This window comes from Manacus candei, unplaced genomic scaffold (genome assembly GCF_025592945.1).
Source record: "Manacus candei isolate 608988 ecotype Guabito, Panama unplaced genomic scaffold, ASM2559294v1 h1tg000036l, whole genome shotgun sequence".
Lineage (NCBI taxonomy): Eukaryota > Metazoa > Chordata > Aves > Passeriformes > Pipridae > Manacus > Manacus candei.
The window spans coordinates 3,368,709-3,387,979 of NW_026138084.1; the positions used below are offsets into that span (position 1 = coordinate 3,368,709).

General features: G+C 43.0%; 1 protein-coding gene across 5 annotated transcripts in view; it reads right to left on the bottom strand.

Annotated features, from left to right (window-relative positions):
- Window positions 1-1,545: 1,545 nt before the first annotated feature.
- The window catches only part of HDAC11 (histone deacetylase 11), a 29,313-nt gene continuing 11,587 nt past the window's right edge, over window positions 1,546-19,271 (bottom strand). For 3 of the 5 annotated variants that reach the window (XM_051793295.1, XM_051793296.1, XM_051793292.1), the window contains 9 exons: window positions 15,134-15,176; window positions 13,897-13,973; window positions 12,777-12,839; window positions 10,850-10,946; window positions 7,647-7,825; window positions 7,474-7,587; window positions 7,359-7,415; window positions 7,243-7,300; window positions 3,411-7,184 (listed from right to left, as the gene is read on the bottom strand). In XM_051793295.1, the coding sequence (XP_051649255.1) occupies window positions 6,700-7,184; window positions 7,243-7,300; window positions 7,359-7,415; window positions 7,474-7,587; window positions 7,647-7,825; window positions 10,850-10,946; window positions 12,777-12,839; window positions 13,897-13,973; window positions 15,134-15,176 (1,173 nt within the window). In that variant the 3' untranslated portion in view covers window positions 3,411-6,699. The other 2 variants (XM_051793294.1, XM_051793293.1) reach the window with 2 other exon arrangements.

Genomic DNA, 19,271 nt, shown 5'->3' on the forward strand with positions numbered 1-19,271 from the left:
CCTGGGAGTGTCCAAGGCCAGGTTGGACGGGGCTTGGAGCAACCTGGGCCAGTGGAAGGTGTCCCTGACCAGGGCAGGGGGTGGCACTGGATGGGCTTTAAGGTCTCTTCCAAGCAGTCCATTTTGGGATTCCATGATTGTTATTGCTGGTGATCTGCTCTGCATTCCAGAGCCAGCCAGGGGGATGAGGGGGAGCATCATCCACTGGGCAAAGACAGCAAGTGAAATTTCTTCTTCCAAGGGACTGCAGTTTTCTTGGAAGAAGACTGTGTCCACTTATTCCCAAACTATCCCAGTTCCCAGAGGCCACAGCTCTGAGAGCTCAGTGAGGTCCCGGCAGCACAGTGTGAGGGAAGGGCAGCTCCAGGATCACTGACTCCACAGCTCCTGGCTTTGGCAGGGAATGTTGTCCCCAGAGGGCCTGTGGTGCTTGTAGGACACAACTGTACATTACAGGAAATTCCCAAGTGTCACTGCACAGACCACAAACAAGGTAATGGTGTTAAAAACCACCCCCAACCAGAGTCAGACCTTCCGTGTGAGCGGGACGGGCATCACCACCTGGAGCTGAACGTTGCCAGTCCAAAGCTCTGACCACAACACCCAGTGGTTTTAGTGCCAAGGTCTATGCTGGGAGTTCACTGTCAGACTGTCAGCTCAACACTGCAACTGTCAAATCAAACACATGAAAACACCAACTCCTCAGTTCATGTATAACTACATTTCACACATGGATGCCCAGCAAGAAATGTGTGTCCCTCCGTTAACTAGAAGTCATTGAGAACCCTCACTGCTTCTTTCTCAAGTCATTTGAGTCAAAACTAATGTCTTATTATGAAAGACAAGACCTACCAGGTCTTTCTTCAAGTCAGTTTTGGTGATAAGTTCTGAAACCCTCCTTCCTGTAGTCGGATTTTACTGCAATTAAAAAGCAAGAACCAAAAGCTCCGTGTTTTTCCCATACACATTTACCTTGGACTAGCCTCTTAACGTGTAAAAACTGACCTTTTGGCAACAAAGTCAAATAATACCCTAATTAAACTTTGTGAAAAAGATGAAGGTGTGCTGTGTTTTGCAATTGTAACCTCACAATGAACACTGAAGTGCAGTCAGTGTGTCTGCTGCTCAACAACCACCAGTTCCACAGATGAGCTGAGAGTTCTCAGGCCCTGCTGCCAACACTGACTTCTCTCTGCAAAGATTTATAGAAGACCTCTAAAACTACTGCAGCCTTATCAGAAGCTTAGTTCAGAGTTTAACACCTGTAGCAGTAACATACTTAGGAGTTACAAGATAGGTAATGACATGTAACTTGGAATTAGAAAGTGACTTTAACCCTTTATGCTGACACCTTAAAAATTATTTGGATACTTGCAAGCTCACTTAAATCACTTCAAAGAACCTGTTGACAAACCTTGAGATTCAATGCAGTTTCAGTTACATTTTAAGTATGACAAATACATCTTCTTGTCTCTTCAAGAAACTGCCAGTCAAAGTTTTTGACAGCCAAGATCCATGTGAAGTGAAAAGAGAAGTCACTCAGCATTGTTCAACATCATTTTAATCTCCACCAAGGGAAAATTATAGAAACATGTTAACACAAACAGAAGATGCTCAGGGGAAAGACCATATGGTGCTATGACAGGTTTAGGTTATAGAAATGTAATTTATAATTTTATAAAAATCATATGAAAGAATAACAACATCTTTCAGTAACATCAGACAGTATAGAAAAAATAAATCTCAACATTAGTCGTACTCTGATGGTCCTTCTAGTAAGAAATTTAAAAGTGCTTTTTAATCCCAGTGTAGCAACTTAAGCTTAGTGCAATATGTCAAATCTGGCTTAAAGCAGATATTTATAGCAATTGTGCAATTCTTACAACTGACAAACCCCATCTAAACATGAACACTAAGTGAGGTAAGTATTATAATTAGCATTAAACATTCCTTAAATAGCTTAGACAGCAACTCTACTACGAGCAAAATCTTGGTGTTCCTTCCCAGGAAAGCTCAAACATAGACACGACATGAAACTTGTAGTACAAATCAGTGAATACTCAGAAGTTATAAAAGCTCTTGCAAAATATGCAGTTTAGTACATTTACGACCCACTGCTACAATGCAAAATATACCAACTTAAACAAAGCCAAACTTTACAAGTAGTGCACTGAATTTGCTTGGAATACACTATTTTGTTCCCAAATCCTCCTAGAAGCTCCATATAAACTTAGCACATTAACTTCATGTAGAAATGCCACTGTATTTTTAGATGAACAATAATAATGAACAATTTGCTTACCAACTACGACTGCAACTACAAGTACCATTACTCTCTGAGCAGGTGAAAAACACAGCACTAGTCGGGGAAAAAAATAATTTCAATGTACCCATCACTGTTTTATACATGCCAAGCTGGAAATAGTAGAGATAACCTGAATTTCTACATAGTTTTTGCTGCAAGGCTGCTCAGAACTCTACCATTAGCTTTGATTTGCCTGTAGTTTCTTTACTCTGTGAGTCACAATGCACAGGAACTATTCCCTTTCACATGCAGGGCTCATTTTAAGAGAGGCAAACACCAGACTGTTCATGTTGAGCCCTTATGGCTCATTTGCATATAGAGCCAAAGGTGTTTCCTATTCTGTTTTTCAAGGTGCTTATAAGTAAGATTTAAGTCACTATCAACAACAGGAATAAACTATAAATTAATGGCCTTTCCTTCTTACAGGCTATGGCTTCAAAGCCCTCCAACTGCACTGGTTTTTACAGTATTGCACTTAACTTTAGTGTTAAACTGACACTGAAGTCTGCACAGAACACGTTTTACAACAACATTCCCATTAAAAAAGCAATAAATAAAATGCAGTATCTAAAAAAACCCAAGAAACAGTGGGTTTAGTCCATATTTCCCCCCCACACAGACAAAGCCGCACCATCTGAAACAGGTCTGGGACAGTCTTTGGATGCCAACTGCATAGTTCTTTCAACATAACAGCAATCAGAGAGGCAAGGAAAGCTTTCTACAGCAATGTCAGACACAAAGACAGTACCTCTGAGTGCAGGTCTGTTAGCTTAGAAGGACGTGTTGCCTTTCCCGGGACGGATGCAGGAGTTAGACCGAGGTGGCTCTGCCAGGTTATTGCACTGAAACTGGGAACTCATCACTGCAGGGACAAGTTGCCCAAGTCTTTTGCAGAGTCCCTGACCATCTGCTCCAGGCTGGGCTGTGCCCCCCTGGCTGCCAGCTGGCCGTGGATGAGCCCCAGGCTGTGCAGGTTGAGGATGGAGTCGGCGATGATCCGCGCCGTCCTCTTCTGGTACCCGCCAGACGTCACCATGAGCACGGGGATCCTGCGGCGCCGCGCGGCCCTGAACACTACCTCGTCCCTCTTCACAATGCCCTGCAGAGCACCACGGCCACCGGGGGCCAAGAAACTGCTATCAGCATGACTGACTGGCATAAATGTCCTTCCTGTTGATCTGCTCTGGGCTGGGGAAAAAACCCCACCCCAACCTTTGAGCTGCAGGATTGTTTACAGCCATTTTGTGGTAACTGCACTCAAGCCCACCTGTGGGCTTCTCCTGATTTTCAGATAAAAAAAAACAAATAAAAAGGGAATATCTGACTTCTTGGCACCTAAGTTTAATAGGATATTGTAATTGGAGATGACACTGAACTTTGTACCAGCTTAGAAAGATTTCCTGCTTGTCTTGATTTACAAGAGCACAGTGACAGGGCAAGAGGAATGGCTTCAAACTGCAAGAGAGCAGGCTTAGATTAGATATTAGGAAGAAATTCTTTGCTGGGGGGCTGAGGCATTGGAACAGGTTGCCAGTGAAGTGGTGGCTGCCCCATCCCTGAAAGTGTCCAAGGCCAGGCTGGATGGGGCTCTGAGCCATCTGGTCCAGTGGGAGATGTCCCTGCCCATGGAGGGGGTTTGGAAGTACATGAGCTTTGAGGTGCCTCCAATCCAGGAAATGCAGGCTGGAAGATCTCCAGCCCAGTCTCCTGCTTGAAGCAGGACAATCCCCAGCAGTGGCTGAGGGCAGTGGTGCCTCCACATGGATGAGGCTTGGGAATGTCCAAGGATGGCCATTCCCCCAGTTCCCACTGAAACCCCAACTGACAACACTCTTCAATCCCTGGAGTGATTTTTGGGGTGTCCTGTGCAGGGCCAGGAGTTGGACTTGATGATTCTTGTGGGTCCCTTCCAGGTCAGAGTATTCTGTGGTTCTGTGATATTTTAGTTCTAACCTGTGAGTTATGGATTTATAGTATTGGATATCTGGAAAGTGCTTAAGCCTTATATTTTACAGTAGCAATTAAAAGTTCATTTAAAAGTCCTGTTAGCTGGTTTACATGAATAATCATTAAAAAAAAAAAACCAAACAAAATACCCCAGCAAATCAAATATCCTTGACTTGTTTTAGAGGACACAACAGATAAAAGTCCTTAGTACAAATTCCTAGAAGAATTCCTGCTCAAAGGCCATAAAGTTCTAAACTGATTACAAATTTTAGAAATGTTCACCCTATTTTCCAGGTGAGGAATTGAGACTAAGGAAGATTGTCTGAATTCAAAGTGCTTTAGTTTGTGCTCAACTTGCACAGCACCCTCTGACTAAAGTTTAGCAACTCAATCAAGATTTCACAATCCTACAGAAGAACCCCAAATTCAAATCAGCTTTTACACATTTACAATCACTGGATGAATTTTAAGTCCCAGTTTCTTTAATAAAAGCCTGTAGTTAATGCTAAAAGAAGCTATGGCTGAAGGGGGAGTTGTAGAATGTGAGTAAAGGTAAACCCATAAAAAAATAAAACAACAGAAAGAAGGAGATAAATTCTAAATAATTTCTTACTATGAGAAGGGTATGGAACTAAAAAATAACAAAGACTGCTGACCAAGAGGAATTGTACTGTCACTGAACCCAGACAACAGGAGAGTTTGAGCCTTCTGGGTTTCAAAACGTACATGTGGGGAAAAAATACTTCAGAAATGAGTGAGAACAGAACTAAAATCCACTTTTTGTAAAAGCACAGAGTTCAGGTACTTAAATAACTGCAAAGCTGGAGAAGGGGATCACGATGCAATCAAATACAAAAAAAAAATCAAGGAAGCAGCAGCAAAAGTGTTGCAAAATGAATATGCATTGCTCAGACTGGTTAAAGGAAGACTGTGAATACATCAAGAAATAGTACCCTGCCAATAATTAGACCACAAAGAGATAATAAAAGGAAAAATTAAAATACAAATGTAGCAGGAAAATATATTTTGTAAAAACACACAACAATCCTGCTTATTGTGCAGTTTGACACAGCCCTATGAAAGGACAAGGAGTAACAACTGAACAGTGAGACAAAGGAAACCGAGGAATTCTGTTAGAAACAGCTCCCTAAAGGAAGGAACAGAATTACAGGAGGAGCTGTGGGTCCCACCTCTGGCTGCAGCACTGTTATCCCACCCAAGAACTGGGAGCAGCCACTGTTCACAGGAGCCTCTGCTCCAGCAGAGCCTGGAGGAGCTGAGGGGAAAACAGGCTTATTCCCATGTTTCTGGGTTATTAAGAAAGAAAACATATCAACTGGAAACAACAGCCCAGCACAGTTCCCACTCCCACCCAAAGGCAACAGGGACTTGGCTGCTACACCTCAGGTTTCCCTCCAGCCTCAAGTACCACGAAACCACACCCAGAGCACTGAGGAGTCCAATCCTGAGCAGAACTGGCACTGCCCCAAGAGCTGAAGGACACCTTCGGGTGTGGGACCAAAGGCTGGACTAAGGAACCTCAAAGAGATGAACCATCCAGGCACAAGGCCTTCAGTTTGGCCTTTCCAGCAGCCTGGGATTCCAAACGTGGTGAAATGTGCCGCCTTCACATGTACAACAAGCAGACCAGAGACACAGGAAACCCTGCCCTCAGTGCAGATTGCAAAGGTCTGAGCTACAGGAACCTCTGCTCACCAGGCTGTGCAGAGAAACAGCACCCTCTGCCTTTCAGCTCCCCTTGGAACCAGGAAAGCTGCTCCACCTTCCCTTGCCCATCTTTATATTGTCTCTCTACACAGCACCCAGCAACCTACAGCAGCTCCTTTTCCTTGGCCATTAACACTGCTCCTTCTCCAAGGGCAGAACTGTTGTTTTCTTGAGGCAAATCTCCAAGCAGTCCCCATCTACCCCAAGCTGCCATGTCCCTTGGTGGCCACTGCTGCACCAACCACACCTCCCACTTCAGGCTGTGTCCTCTCCAAGGTCACATCAAGTCCAACCCCTCAGCTCTTCCCTTGTGCCAGAGAACTGAACAGCAGTTCAGACTGAACAGATGGAGTGGTGGCTCCATCGGGGGGAACCTGAGAGCTCACAAACCAAGCACTTCTCTGTATTGAACCGGTGGCCATTAAATGTGAAACAGGAGAGGGGCAGCACACAGGAGCTGTCAGAGAAGGAATCATTAAAAACCACGGAGGAAATACAAGATCTGGACATTTTTGTTTGTTTTGAGAAGAGCAGACTGGAAAGCAGACTGTTTGGGAAAAGCAGTGAAGGTGGAACATGAAGGGACACAAACTGGGAGGTGAAGACTTCTATGATGTGTACAGAATAAATAAAAATTTAAATCTACTAAAAGTGGGCAGAGAAAGTACATGGTATCTGTAAGGAAAAGAATCAAGAGAAGGAAAATAGGTGTTCATTTGCTAGGAATACACAGGCAGGCTGCACAAAATTGTTACAGCTGGAAGACACCACAAGGGCAGTTTAAAACAGCTGGGAGTGCTACAGAGGAAATTAAGTGTAAGATACATACTGGGGGCAGGTGACAAAAGAAATACATTGCAAAATGGGTCATGTGAGGGAAAAAACAAACCAACCAAACTGGGAAAAGAGAAGTCAAGTGAAGTGTGAAAATGCCTGTCTCTCTGGTTACTGTCTGGGTGTTCAAACCAGTGCATTTTAGAGAGGAGATGGATTACACTGCAACAGCCACTGGAAGGACAAAAATATTTAGAGGCAGGAAGAAAATCCAAGAAAATAAAAGGGTGAAAGAGCAAGAGTTGGATCTCTGGTGCCTGTAAGAGGGAAATGCTCTGGCTGAGCGCAAAGGGTGCACTTCCCTTCAGCTCCCAAACTGCCTGCAGTGTGTGTGGGGAGCAGGGCTGGGGGATAGCAGTGCCATACAAACCTGGGAGATGGCCAGGCTGCCAAGGGATCCCCACCCAGGATGGCAGTGCCACACAAACCTGGAAAATGGCCAGGCTGCCAAGGGATCCCCACCCAGGATGGCAGTGCCACACAAACCTGGAAAATGGCCAGGCTGCCAAGGGATCCCCATTCAGGATGGCACTGCCATACAAACCTGGGAGATGGCCAGGCTGCCAAGGGATCCCACCCAGGATGGCAGTGCCATACAAACCTGGGAGATGGCCAGGCTGCCAAGGGATCCCCACCCAGGATGGCAGTGCCACACAAACCTGGGAAATGGCCAGGCTGCCAAGGGATCCCACCCAGGATGGCAGTGCCATACAAACCTGGGAGATGGCCAGGCTGCCAAGGGATCCCACCCAGGATGGCAGTGCCACACAAACCTGGGAAACAGCCAGGCCTGCCAAGGGATGCTCACCCAGGATGGCAGTGCCACACAAACCTGGGGGGAAATGGCCAGGCCTCCCAAGGGATCCCCATCCAGGATGTCAGTGCCAGCATTATAAACCAGGATGTCAGGTTTGAACTCGTTCAGTGCTCCCTCCACGTGGGTGTGCACCTTCTGAAGGTACTCTGTGTCCTCTGTGCCCCACTCCAGCTCCACTTTGCGTTTTATGGCACCTGAAAGCAAACAAACCAACCACTGCTCAGTAAGAAAAGGGGTGCTTTGAAAGAAAATGCAAGATGTAGGGAAGCAAGAAAAAAAAAAAAATCACATTTCAGGAAGTCTTCTCAATACATTGCATTTTCACAGAACTTTGAATTAAAGAAAATGACTCAACTACTTGTTTTCTCAGCAAATGTTAAGCACAATGACCTTGAAAAAAAAAACATTGAAGAGAAAAAATTAAATGCAGGAAGAAAAAAAATATCTCTGAGATGCAAGTGGAAAATGTTATTGAAAAGCAGCTGATCTACATGTCCAGTTACCAATCAGCAGAGAAATCATAAAGGAAATTATTAACTTAAAAGTAACCTAAATAAAGCATAAGGCAAAGAAAACACTGCTATTGCAGAGGAAACAGCTGGGGGGAAAAAAACAAGATAAATATCACTGAGAAATTATGAAGATGTTTTATTTTTATCATAACACTCAAAACTTCACAGCAAAGGATCATGAATTTATGGGAACTGCTTTATGAATGTATAACAGGATTCAGCTTTGCCCCAAGCATTTTCAATTTAATGTTCTTACCCTGTAATCCTACCAAAAGAGCAAATATCTATTCTTCATTTAAATCAAATTATTTCTAATGCCTTTAATAAAGCAACAGAAGTAGAAGAGGAGGGCTGAGAAGGTGAAGGGGAGAAACCTAAGGTTAGATGGCCTAGTTTTGGGTGCTGTTATGGAGGTTTGTGTAACTCTGCATGTGAATTAATATCATATCCATGCCAGAGGTGTTCCAAGGAATGACTTCTGCCTCACCACACCCTCTGCCTCAAATTAACTGACTTGGATAAAGAGGGATTCAGCACCCACCAAGTGTGCATTCAACACAGAATGACACTTAATTACTCGTGGGATTGCTGGGTAGGGGTTTTTCTCTGCTTTCCATCCTTGTTCAACATCAGGGAAGGACTGTTTCTCATTCCAACAAGAGTTGCAAGGATTTTTGTTTCTTTACAGTATTTTCCCGGATGTTTCTCTTATTGTTATATAAATGTCCCTGGAAGTCTGCACAGCTCTTCTGAACAGCACTTAGGAGCCTCTTCAGGGTAAAGGATCTGCTGGCTGAGCTGTGGAGGAGGGGACACTCTGCAGTGGGGACAAACAAGTATTGTTCTGATGGAACCATGAAGAAGTTGAGAGATGTTGAACAGGACCCCCTGCCTTCACAGGCCTCTTGCCTACATCTCCACACAAACACAGAAGTGCAGAGATCAGGGATGGGTCTGGATCAGGATGGACACAGCTCTTCCATGTGTTCATTGTCCATCTCCTGCTCATTAGTGAAGGCATTTGTCCAGTTTTGTAAAATGACTCTCAGACCATGAGATTTTTAAGGCCTGAACTTTGAGTTTCAGTTGTCAAATTCTGTGCTCACCCTTCAGTGAATTAGTCCCATTCCCCATCCATGTCCTCCTTTCTCCTCCTAAGCTTGTGTAATTCCAAACTGCTTCCCCTCAGGGACTCAATGTGCTTATGGCTTAGCAGCAGGCAGTGGGAGCTGGGCTCTTTCTTCCCTTCCCTAATGAAAAACGTGCAGAAGAGGCTCCTGCAATAAAACATGGAAAAAATGGGCAGAAAGTCCAAGGAGCCACTAATCAGTTGGAATTTACCCCAAGGATTCCAACTCTCAGGTTCAAGCCTCTACCTTTCTTCAGAGATCCCCTCTGTGATCCCATCTTTGCCTGGTCATTTAACAGGAAGGATTTAAAGGATTTAGCCAGCAAAATCCTATTCAGACATTCTTATGCAAACTGCAAGGACCTACATGTTCACATGCCTTTGGCACCTCAGCCTTAGAAAGGGAATCTGGTATTCTCAGGCTCACAGGGGAGGGGTGAGCTCAGTGGTTCAGATTTGCTAACAAGGACTCACTCTGTTTTGGTCTTAATCCATCTGTTCAAATGTTGCCATGTGATATAGGAATAAAGGGATGCTTTTCCTGGAGGGGAAAACCCCGCATTTGTTTGCAATTTGTCTGCCTACAGACACGGTGTGCTTTAAATGGTCATTTTTTAGTTTAATACCTTGAAATTCTACAGTTCTCAAAATCTTTACAAGTCAAGATCCAGCAGTGCAATGCACTGCCCCTCATTCTTGCCAAGAATCCAAATGAAGGCTTTTCAGAGCGACAGGATCACTGAAGAAATCCAAGAGCAGAACATCCCCCCCAACAACCTCTGACTCAGGGAACAAATAAAGCCTGTAATAAATGAGTGTAACAGAACCAAAGATCAAATCAACTTTGGGCTTCTGCATTCCAATTTAAGCATTATCAAAGCCCCACTAATTAATCGTGGCAGCTCACAAGACACAACAGGCATGTCACAGCAGGGATAAACAAACCACAACCAAAACCAATCAAGCACCAGCTCCTGTGCTGGTCTGACAGGCTGCCCAGGGCAGGGCAGTCCCCATCCCTGCAGGGATTTCATGTGGATGTGGCCTTGGCAGGGCTGGGCTTGTACTCGATCTTATAAAGGGCTTTTCAACCTTAATGGTTCTATTCCATGACTCGTTTTGCTTCCCAAGTTGTTTCACACTCAGATGCAGCTTGTTTTCTAGATGCTTACAAACCAAGTTCTACTGGCAAAACGACACACCTAAATATGTTATAATTTATAACTTTTGAAAAAAACATGAAACCTTTTTACACAGCATCAGCTAATCCTCAGGGAATTCCATCACAAAAGTAGTGTAAGGGAAAGATGAAGGTCTAACAATTCTCTTAAAATCCAAGGATTATTTAACTCACTGCTCCAAGTGTGGCAGGAGCATTGAATACCCACCCACATCCATCCCAGAAGTGAGGGGAAACACTACTGTGATATATCACAGTGATCACTGAAAACCATGTGATATTAAAAAAAAATAAAATCTAGTTAACACTGTCGCAAGGAAACCTATTAGTAAATGAAGTTATGTAGCAGCACAGGAGGTCTTTTAGATTTTGGAATGTGAATTTCAGCTGTACTTACGTTTAGCAAAGCCATCCCCTGGATAAATGTATCTGTTGTAGGCATCCATAATATACACCCGAGGATCATCCATAAAGTCCCTCTCATGGCCATTTCCCTGCAGGAAATTCACAGTTAGCTATTCCCAACACAGCACTGAACACACTGCAAACCCTACAGCAATCAACACTACAAAGGTCTAATATTCACAACTCCCTGGGTCACTCTCTTATTTATAGTCTTGAAGGTTATTCTGAGGAGAGGGGTTGATAATACCTGAAAACTGCAGGTATTACCACAAACAAAATCCCTGTATCTCTGGGAAGGGAATTAGCAGAGAGCTCATTACACATGTAAGAAAAAAGAAGTGAAAAATAGAAGCTAAATGTCCTCAGCAGCACCACAAAAGCAACTGTGACCACCAAAGAGATCTGTCATTCTCCAACTGTGCAAGAAAAAGTCCCTTTCAACTGCTCCAGGGAACTGAGTGTTCCTGTGTAAGAATTAATAAATAAATAAAGCAGACCACAGCTCTCCTGGCAATTCAAGCCTTGGGGAGATAAGTAATCCCTGCAAAAATGACAAACACTAAGGACCCAACAGTTTAACAATTTCTTGTTTAACAACAGAAATTCCCTACAAAAACTGTGCTGGGTGTAAAATGGATGCTCAAGAGAAAACTCAGATTTTGAGTATTTCTCCCTTCCCCATTTCTGAATTTAAATATTCTTCTTCTGGCTCTCATTTAGACTTTTTTCACTAATATAAAAATCATTTTTCCCCAGCAATGACTAAAATAATTCAGTTTAAATCCATGTATCATACAGCAGCACAGCCCCTAACCCCAGAAGAATTTCATTTGAACTACAGAAACAGACATTTCCACAGATACATCTTCTGTAATTCAGCTTTTATGCTAAAAAATGGCAACTCCAACTTATTTCTTCAGCATCTTTGGTCCACAAATAACCAGTTCAAGCACACAAGTCTGGGAATGTGAAAGCCTCTGATGAACCATTTTCTTATGAAAGGTGGAACTCGCCACTGCACTCGGAATTGGAACAGTCACAAGACAAGAAAATCTGCATTTTTAAACAGGATCTGCTGAGCTCCTTCACACACCTCCCATTGCCAAAGGAAGGAAACAGGGGGTGATTCCATGTGCACTCCCAGCACAGCTGAAAACCAAAATGCATGCCAAGAATTTTTCAAAACCGAAACAAACCAAAGCACCCCCAAAAAGCACAAAATAGATCCACACCTCGAGAGAGAGGAACACAAAATAATCCTCATCCTGGTATCATGGGAATTTTAGGATGCAGGTAAGGCAAATGAGAGAAGATCATTGCAGCCATTAGGTTTCCTCACTGCCACAGAGCTATTTAAAAATGGTTTCTTTACACATAATAAATAACCTGCAACGCTTCAGATTGGACACCACTTTGGTGCATTAACTGCTTTCCTAAAAATACCATTTCTGACCTCTCAGGCTTCATTTTGCAAATCCTACCAGAGCTGAGGTTTGATCTCAGTGCCCACAGTACATCACACACCAGGGGGAGAGGGTTGAATCCTCTCCCTCATGAGCCTGTAGCCAGGCCTTCATTAAACACTGCAGAGGCTGCTGCAGCCACCGCGGTGCTGAACCAACTGCAATTCTGTCCCAGGAGATCCTCACTCCTCATCCCGGGAGACGGGTGTGAAACGCTGCAGGATTTTTCCAGCCAGCCACATGATGGAGCTGCAACTCAGGTTAATTTTACTGAACTGGCTTAAGAGCCTTTAGGACCACAAAAGAAACAACTGAACTGTTCACAGCTTCCAACATTTCTGATGAACTTTGTGTTCTGCCAGTCGACAGTTTACAGTAGCATTAAAAAAGGGGGGTTATCACCCACTTGTATCTCAAGCACAACATCTGCAGCACTGAACACAGGTAAGCACTCACCTGATGAGCATCCAGATCAATAATTGTGGCTTTAGACACCCCTGGTACTCTCTCAAATAAGAACTAGATAGACGAGCAAAGAAAGACATGGAGAAATTTAGGAAATTAGATTAAACTGGAGGCTTGAAGCTTCCACAGTCTATTTGCTTTAGTCACCAAGTAAACTGCTAAATTATTCTAATACATGTAATTACAAAAGCTCCTCTCATTATTTGACACAGGAAGATAATGTTTGTGGTTATACAATAACAAACCCTCTGCATTTCCACCAGATTAAACACATGCAACATGCATTTGAGTTGTAGACTCGCAGGATGGTTTAGGCTGAAAGGGACCTTAAAAATCATCTTGCTCCATCCCATCTTTAATACAGACATGGTAAACTCCAAAGATTTTGTACAAATTCTCGCCCACTATAATTTCTCAATCTGTACTTTAATGGTAGGGAGAAAAAAACAATCCACTGTGGACTACTTTTCTGCAAATTACCATGTACAGAAATTAGGGTGTTATGTCACATGGTGTGCTGCAATCATTAGAGCTCTTTAATGTTTGATTATTATTGATACTTTATAAATATTCTATTATACAAATAAACCCCAGTTCATTTGGTAGAAATAAGCCCTAATTGCAGAAGGCTCTTACTTCAGCCTTTCAACAGCTAAATAGCAAATGTATTCATTCACATTCAGAGACTATTTTGGAATCATTCACATTTTTATTCCTGAGTTCTGCATAGTGCAGCTTGACTCAGAGAGAGGATTTCTGTCCCTGCAGGCTTGATTGGAACCACTGCAACGACTGTGGGAGGTTCAGGTTCAGCTGCAAGGCTTGGAGGATTATCACTGAGGATATTAAAAGTCCATCTGGTTTGATCTGGAGTGGGTTCTGCAAGCCAACATTCTTAATGCAATTTCAGTGGTTCATGTTTACACTGATAACTCTGACCCCTGCAAATCTTCCCTCCCACTTCACAACACTGCACATTCCCATTCCCACCCACCTGGAGAGGGCTTCCCTTGCTCCTGTTAAGGTGTAAATTCAGTCTTAGGAATTTATGTGGGGATTTCTCTCCATTTACACAAACAGCAGAAAATACAGGTTTAAGAGCAGTTCTTACCTTGATGGCCAGTGTGATGTCAGCATATGCACAAAACCCTCCACCTTTGTCACTGGAACAGTGATGGAAACCCCCCCCTGCACGGGAAAATGGGGAAGGGCTGAAAAGCCAGGTGCTAAAGACAAGCTACACACTAAAGAAAAGCCAGACACTAAAACCAGAGATGGCCTTCACAAAGCCAGAGATCACTTGCATGGCAGGCACAAGCAGCAGGTGGAAAGGACCTGGAAAGTTCTTTTCTATGATGAACATCCAGAAAAATACACTAACCCCCCCCCCCCCCAAAGTAAGAACTATGGTGTTATCATTATTTGCACATGCCATTCTCTTCTGAAAACACTCAGATCAAAAAGCTTTAGGAACTGCTCTTGAAAACAGAAAGGGACACACTCTGTACATGAAAAAAGTACTGAGACCTCTCCCTCCCTGAACATGTTTTTTATTTAATAAATCAGAACTTTTTAACTGAAAAACCCACTAGAAATAGCTAAGCAAGAAACTTAACAAGTTCATTTGATATATCAGTAAATATGACAGGCCTTGGTTGTTTGCTTCTAATATCTATTTAATTTTTAATCATGGCTATTCACTTTGGAGAAGATGCATGCAAGAAATAATGGAAAAACCTACACTCGGTGAGTTTTATGAGAACAACAAGCTAAGGCTCCTATGACACAAAATCTTGCTTCAATGGTTCACTGGGTTTGCACTGCTGTTTGCTGTGAGCAGGAGAGCACATTTATATTCACTATATCCTTCAGAACTTGTTCATTCAAGGCTTTTTCAGGAAAAACTGCACAGCCAAAAATAGACACTGACTGGTCCAGCTCTGCTCTCCCACATACCAACCCCTGAGATGTTAGAACATAGATAAGATGATAAGAACCATGAAAATTATTTTATAATCTAAAGATTTTATTGAAATATTTACATTTAGTCCAAACATTTTTCCTCAATTTTTTTTCACACTACTTCAATCCAAACACCTGCCCTTATAAATGATTCATATCTTTATCCAGTTATCTTTTTCCTTTCCAAAAAGATTTTATAATAAAACTGCAACAGTGGGTGAGAGAACAAATTAAGTACTTTCTCCATTTTTTTCCTTTAGAGTTGGTTTTAGTTAAACACCATAATCCCTTTCTGTTTTTATGAACAGAACACACATCATGGAAATGAAAATCCGGCTTCCAGACACACAGTTCCAAGCCCCACTGGGTGCCCTGCTTGCACTCACCCACGTTGATGGCCCAGCCTCTGTCCACAGCCAGTTTTCCTGCCTTAAAAAACAATTACAGTCAGAATTCCATGAATGAATGAGGCAACCTCCACCCCCAGTAACTCTTGGCATGGAATTTGCAGATGTTTTACCACTGGAGGTCATTCTGAACCAGATCTGTGAACACAAAACTCCCCTCAGCTCCAGGAGTTGAAAGAATATTTGCTGTGTCATCTGTATTTCCCTCTCTGGCAACTGCAAAAGGGAAAGGGCAGTGCTGGGAAGAGTGAAAAGTGAGCAAGGATATCACAGTATCCTTCCTGCTCATGGGAAAACAGGAGGAATGTAAACTCAGACTCCTGAAAACACAGACTAACAGAATTCCAGCTGGGAGGGGGCCAGGAAAGTGCTACAGTGTGAAGGGTCCTGTGACTTTTTATTCTTTAAGTCATGTGTGGTATAGAATGTTATCAACCTTTTCCCCTCAATATGGGAAAACTGTGCCTGTATCTCTCCGTTGAACTCAAATGACATTCAGGAAAGGGAAAGTACTGACAAAAAAAGAGATACACAAGGTTCAAATGATGAAATTTTAACTGAAAAACTTGACTTATTTCAGCCAGGAAGAATCAAACAAGTGTTTAAGTGCAGTATTCCTTATCTGACATGATCAACAATGAAGATATTACTAGCTACAATTAAAAAATAAAATAAAAAAATAAATAAAAAAGAGAGAGAAAACATGTAAAAATACATGAATTCTCATCCATAGTCATGGAAAGAATGTATTAGACATCACATACAAAATGAATTTTGGACAGTGAGTTGAGAAGTCTTCATCACCAATACTTATATTTGAACAGTTCTAATTTAGTACTAAGGAAATTATTGGGAAAGTAAACCTCATCCTGATCTGATCATGCCAACTTACACAAATTAGATCTTGGGGAAAGACTGCAGCTTCTGAACTATAAAACCCATTAAGTCCCAGGGAAAGCACATTATCAGCAATTTATCACACTTCCTAGGGATTCCTCACCAAAAACCAATCTTCCCATAGTGCTAAAATATCATTAAAAAGTAGAGAAACTCAACAGGAATGTTTGTGATAGAGGCCCATCAGGAATAGCAGAAGATGCACTTCTGACTTGCACTGTACAAATTTTATTGTCTGATTAATCAAAATTGCTTCTCAAGTACATACTTATTTCCCCATAACGGAGGCAAAAAAGGTAAAAACAACAGCATATGGCATCGAGATGAATCCCAAAGTGCCCAGGGATGGCATCTGTGTTTCAGGAGGCACAGACAGAGCAGACAGCTGTAATGAGAGAAGTCTCTGCACGTCCCTGCTCAGCAGGACTTGCTCTGTGAGTGACAACCAAATATTTTTAAGCACTTTGAACTATATAATGACATGGAACCAAAATTCTTTTTCTCTAGTCCTCCCCATCTCTGCTTTTGCCAGTTCACACCTACTAAAGAGGCAGCACTTTTGTTATCTGGCCTATCACTATAATCCAATCAACCTCAGGATTTATCCAGAACCCAGCATGTTCTTTCAAACTTCATATTCTTAAATTTTCCTTAAAAAAAATTGGTTTAACATTTTCAGTACTTCATCTGGTTCTCTCATGCTCAGTCAGGCTTTCAGGCTTCACCAAAAGCACCAGGCATCCTACACTGTACAAACACCTTCACAGATTTCCTTACCCCACTATGGGACTTTAAATAACATCCAAGAGGACAGAGCAACACAAGAGAATTAAAGCAGAATTAGGAGCTCCAGATTTTCACATATCTAAGACCAGTGTTTTGGACATTACAAAGGGAGTTGACATGCTTAAAGCCATTAAACAGCACTGTCAGAAGATGCTTCTGAATCTTGTCAGTAGATATTTAGGCTTAGTCACAAGTCATGCAGTTCATTTCTGAACCAACAACTGGCAGAGTCACACACTTGCAAATCCAGCAGCTGGATGGGACACAGATTTAACAACAGAGCACTAAAATACTGAAAGAAATTGCCATTTTTTTTTCAAATAAAGAATCAGGCACTTCTGTCATTAAAAACATACCTACAACAACAACAAAAAAATCAGGATATTTCATCTTGCCTTAAAAACAACTGACTCTATACTTTCATTGCACACAGTAAAACCCAAGAGGGCTGAAACTTCATAGTGCCCAGACATAAGTGACAGTAGAATCATAGAACAGAATCCCAGAATCAGCTGGGTTGGAAGGGACCTCTGAGATCATCAAGTCCAACCCTTGATCCAACCCCGCTGTGGTTCCCAGCCCATGGCACTGATGCCACATCCAGTCTCACCTTAAACACCTCCAGGGATGGAGAATCCACCACTTCCCTGGGCAGCCCATTCCAATGGCTGAGCACCCTCTCTGCAAAGAAATTCTTTCTAATATCCAACCTAAACCTCCCCTGGCACAGCTGCAGACCCAGCCCTCTTGTCTTGCTGATGGTTGCCTGGGAAAAGAGACCAACCCCCCCCGGCTCCCCCCTCCTGTCAGGGAGTTGCAGAGAGTGAGGAGGTCTCCCCTGAGCCTCCTCTTCTCCAGGCTGAGCCCCCCCAGCTCCCTCAGCCTCTCCTCACAGCACTTGTGCTCCAGTCCCTTCCCCAGCCTCGTTGCCCTCCTCTGGACCTGCTCCAGCACCTCAAGCTGCAACAGCCAAGCCCATGTCAGCCCCAGGAAAACCTTGGAACTGCTTCCCCAGGCCTTTGGGCTCACTCTCATCACACTTCTAGGTCAGACCTAGGGCAGGCCCAACCTCTGTCCTTGTTTCTGAACACTGTCCTGCACTGCATTTTTTGCCACATAATTTTATATTATGTCTTAAATTATTTATGTCTTAAAGCTTGATACATTCACGAGAAGCATTTAAAAATTATTCCAATGAACCCCTGATTCCAGTGCAGATTGCTAAGTACCTGCAGTTCTGACACAAGAGGGAAGCCACCTATTAGCCTATTCCTGAAAGTAATGCCATGTTTTATCAGTCCCTTCTGGCTTCCCAGCCTCGCTCACCTTTGCTATCAGTAGCTGCAATAAATCCTATTCCCAAATCTGGCACAGAACACTGTGAAAGCTCTGCCAACCCACCGGACAGTGGGTCAATGACTGGCTTCAAACAAACAGGAAAAAGCCAATATGGGTTGCAACCCTTTTCACATGGACCACTGCCACAGCTCCCTGCAGGAAGAGTTGCTAAACTGCAGCAAAGATCTATGTGTACCATAATATTAATCATTTCAGACAAGATTATTTGTCTTCCCTTAGAACTGGTTCAGCTCTGGACCTGCCAAGAGAGCTCGGGACTGGTCCCATCTCCTCCCAGCAGCAAGCTGGAGAGTTGGTCAACTCTAGTAAGACAAGGATTGATAAACACAGGGCAGAAAAGATCTCACTAGTTGCCAGTTCACAATTGTGAGGGCATGTTTTCCTCAACAGATGGTCTAAATAACTCACTCTTGGCTCCAGCTATTAACGATTTTCTTTCCTGCTATTTCCTCAACATCTCTAATGGCAATTCCCAGGCAAAATTAAATGTCTGGTGACCCTGCACAGCTCTTCTGAGCAGAGCACTCCTTAACTCAGGAGAACACAGCTCTGCTCAGGTGAAAGTCTCACTTGAGCTCAGCTGAGCTGCTTCTGCAGTATCTACCACAGAAAAAGTAGATAAACTGTCTTTCCTCATTAAAATGAACAAGGGGATATGATTTTTCAATTTAGGCACTTCACTAGACTCAAGAACAACTAAACCATCCATCACTTCCCATCCAGTTTCAAGGTCCTTTGGTAAATATGTGCTTTAAAAAAGCTTCTGTATTACCAATTTTGAAACCTCCCATTCCTAGAATTTGCCTGTACTTGAATGTTATCTGTTACTGTATTTGCCACTTCTCTCACTGCTTGCCCAGGCTGACCCTCACTGTCTCTTCTGCAAATCACTGACCATAAAACCAGGGATGTCCTTCCCCTGGGGAGTTTGCTCACATTTAGGACTCTGCACTAACCCACCTCCCTCTCCAGGCCCCAAGTCTTTGAGTTATATAAAACAGTACAACTATTATTTGATATTAATATTACAACCATTATTTGAGTTCTATAAACCAGTACAACTCCCAGGTTTACA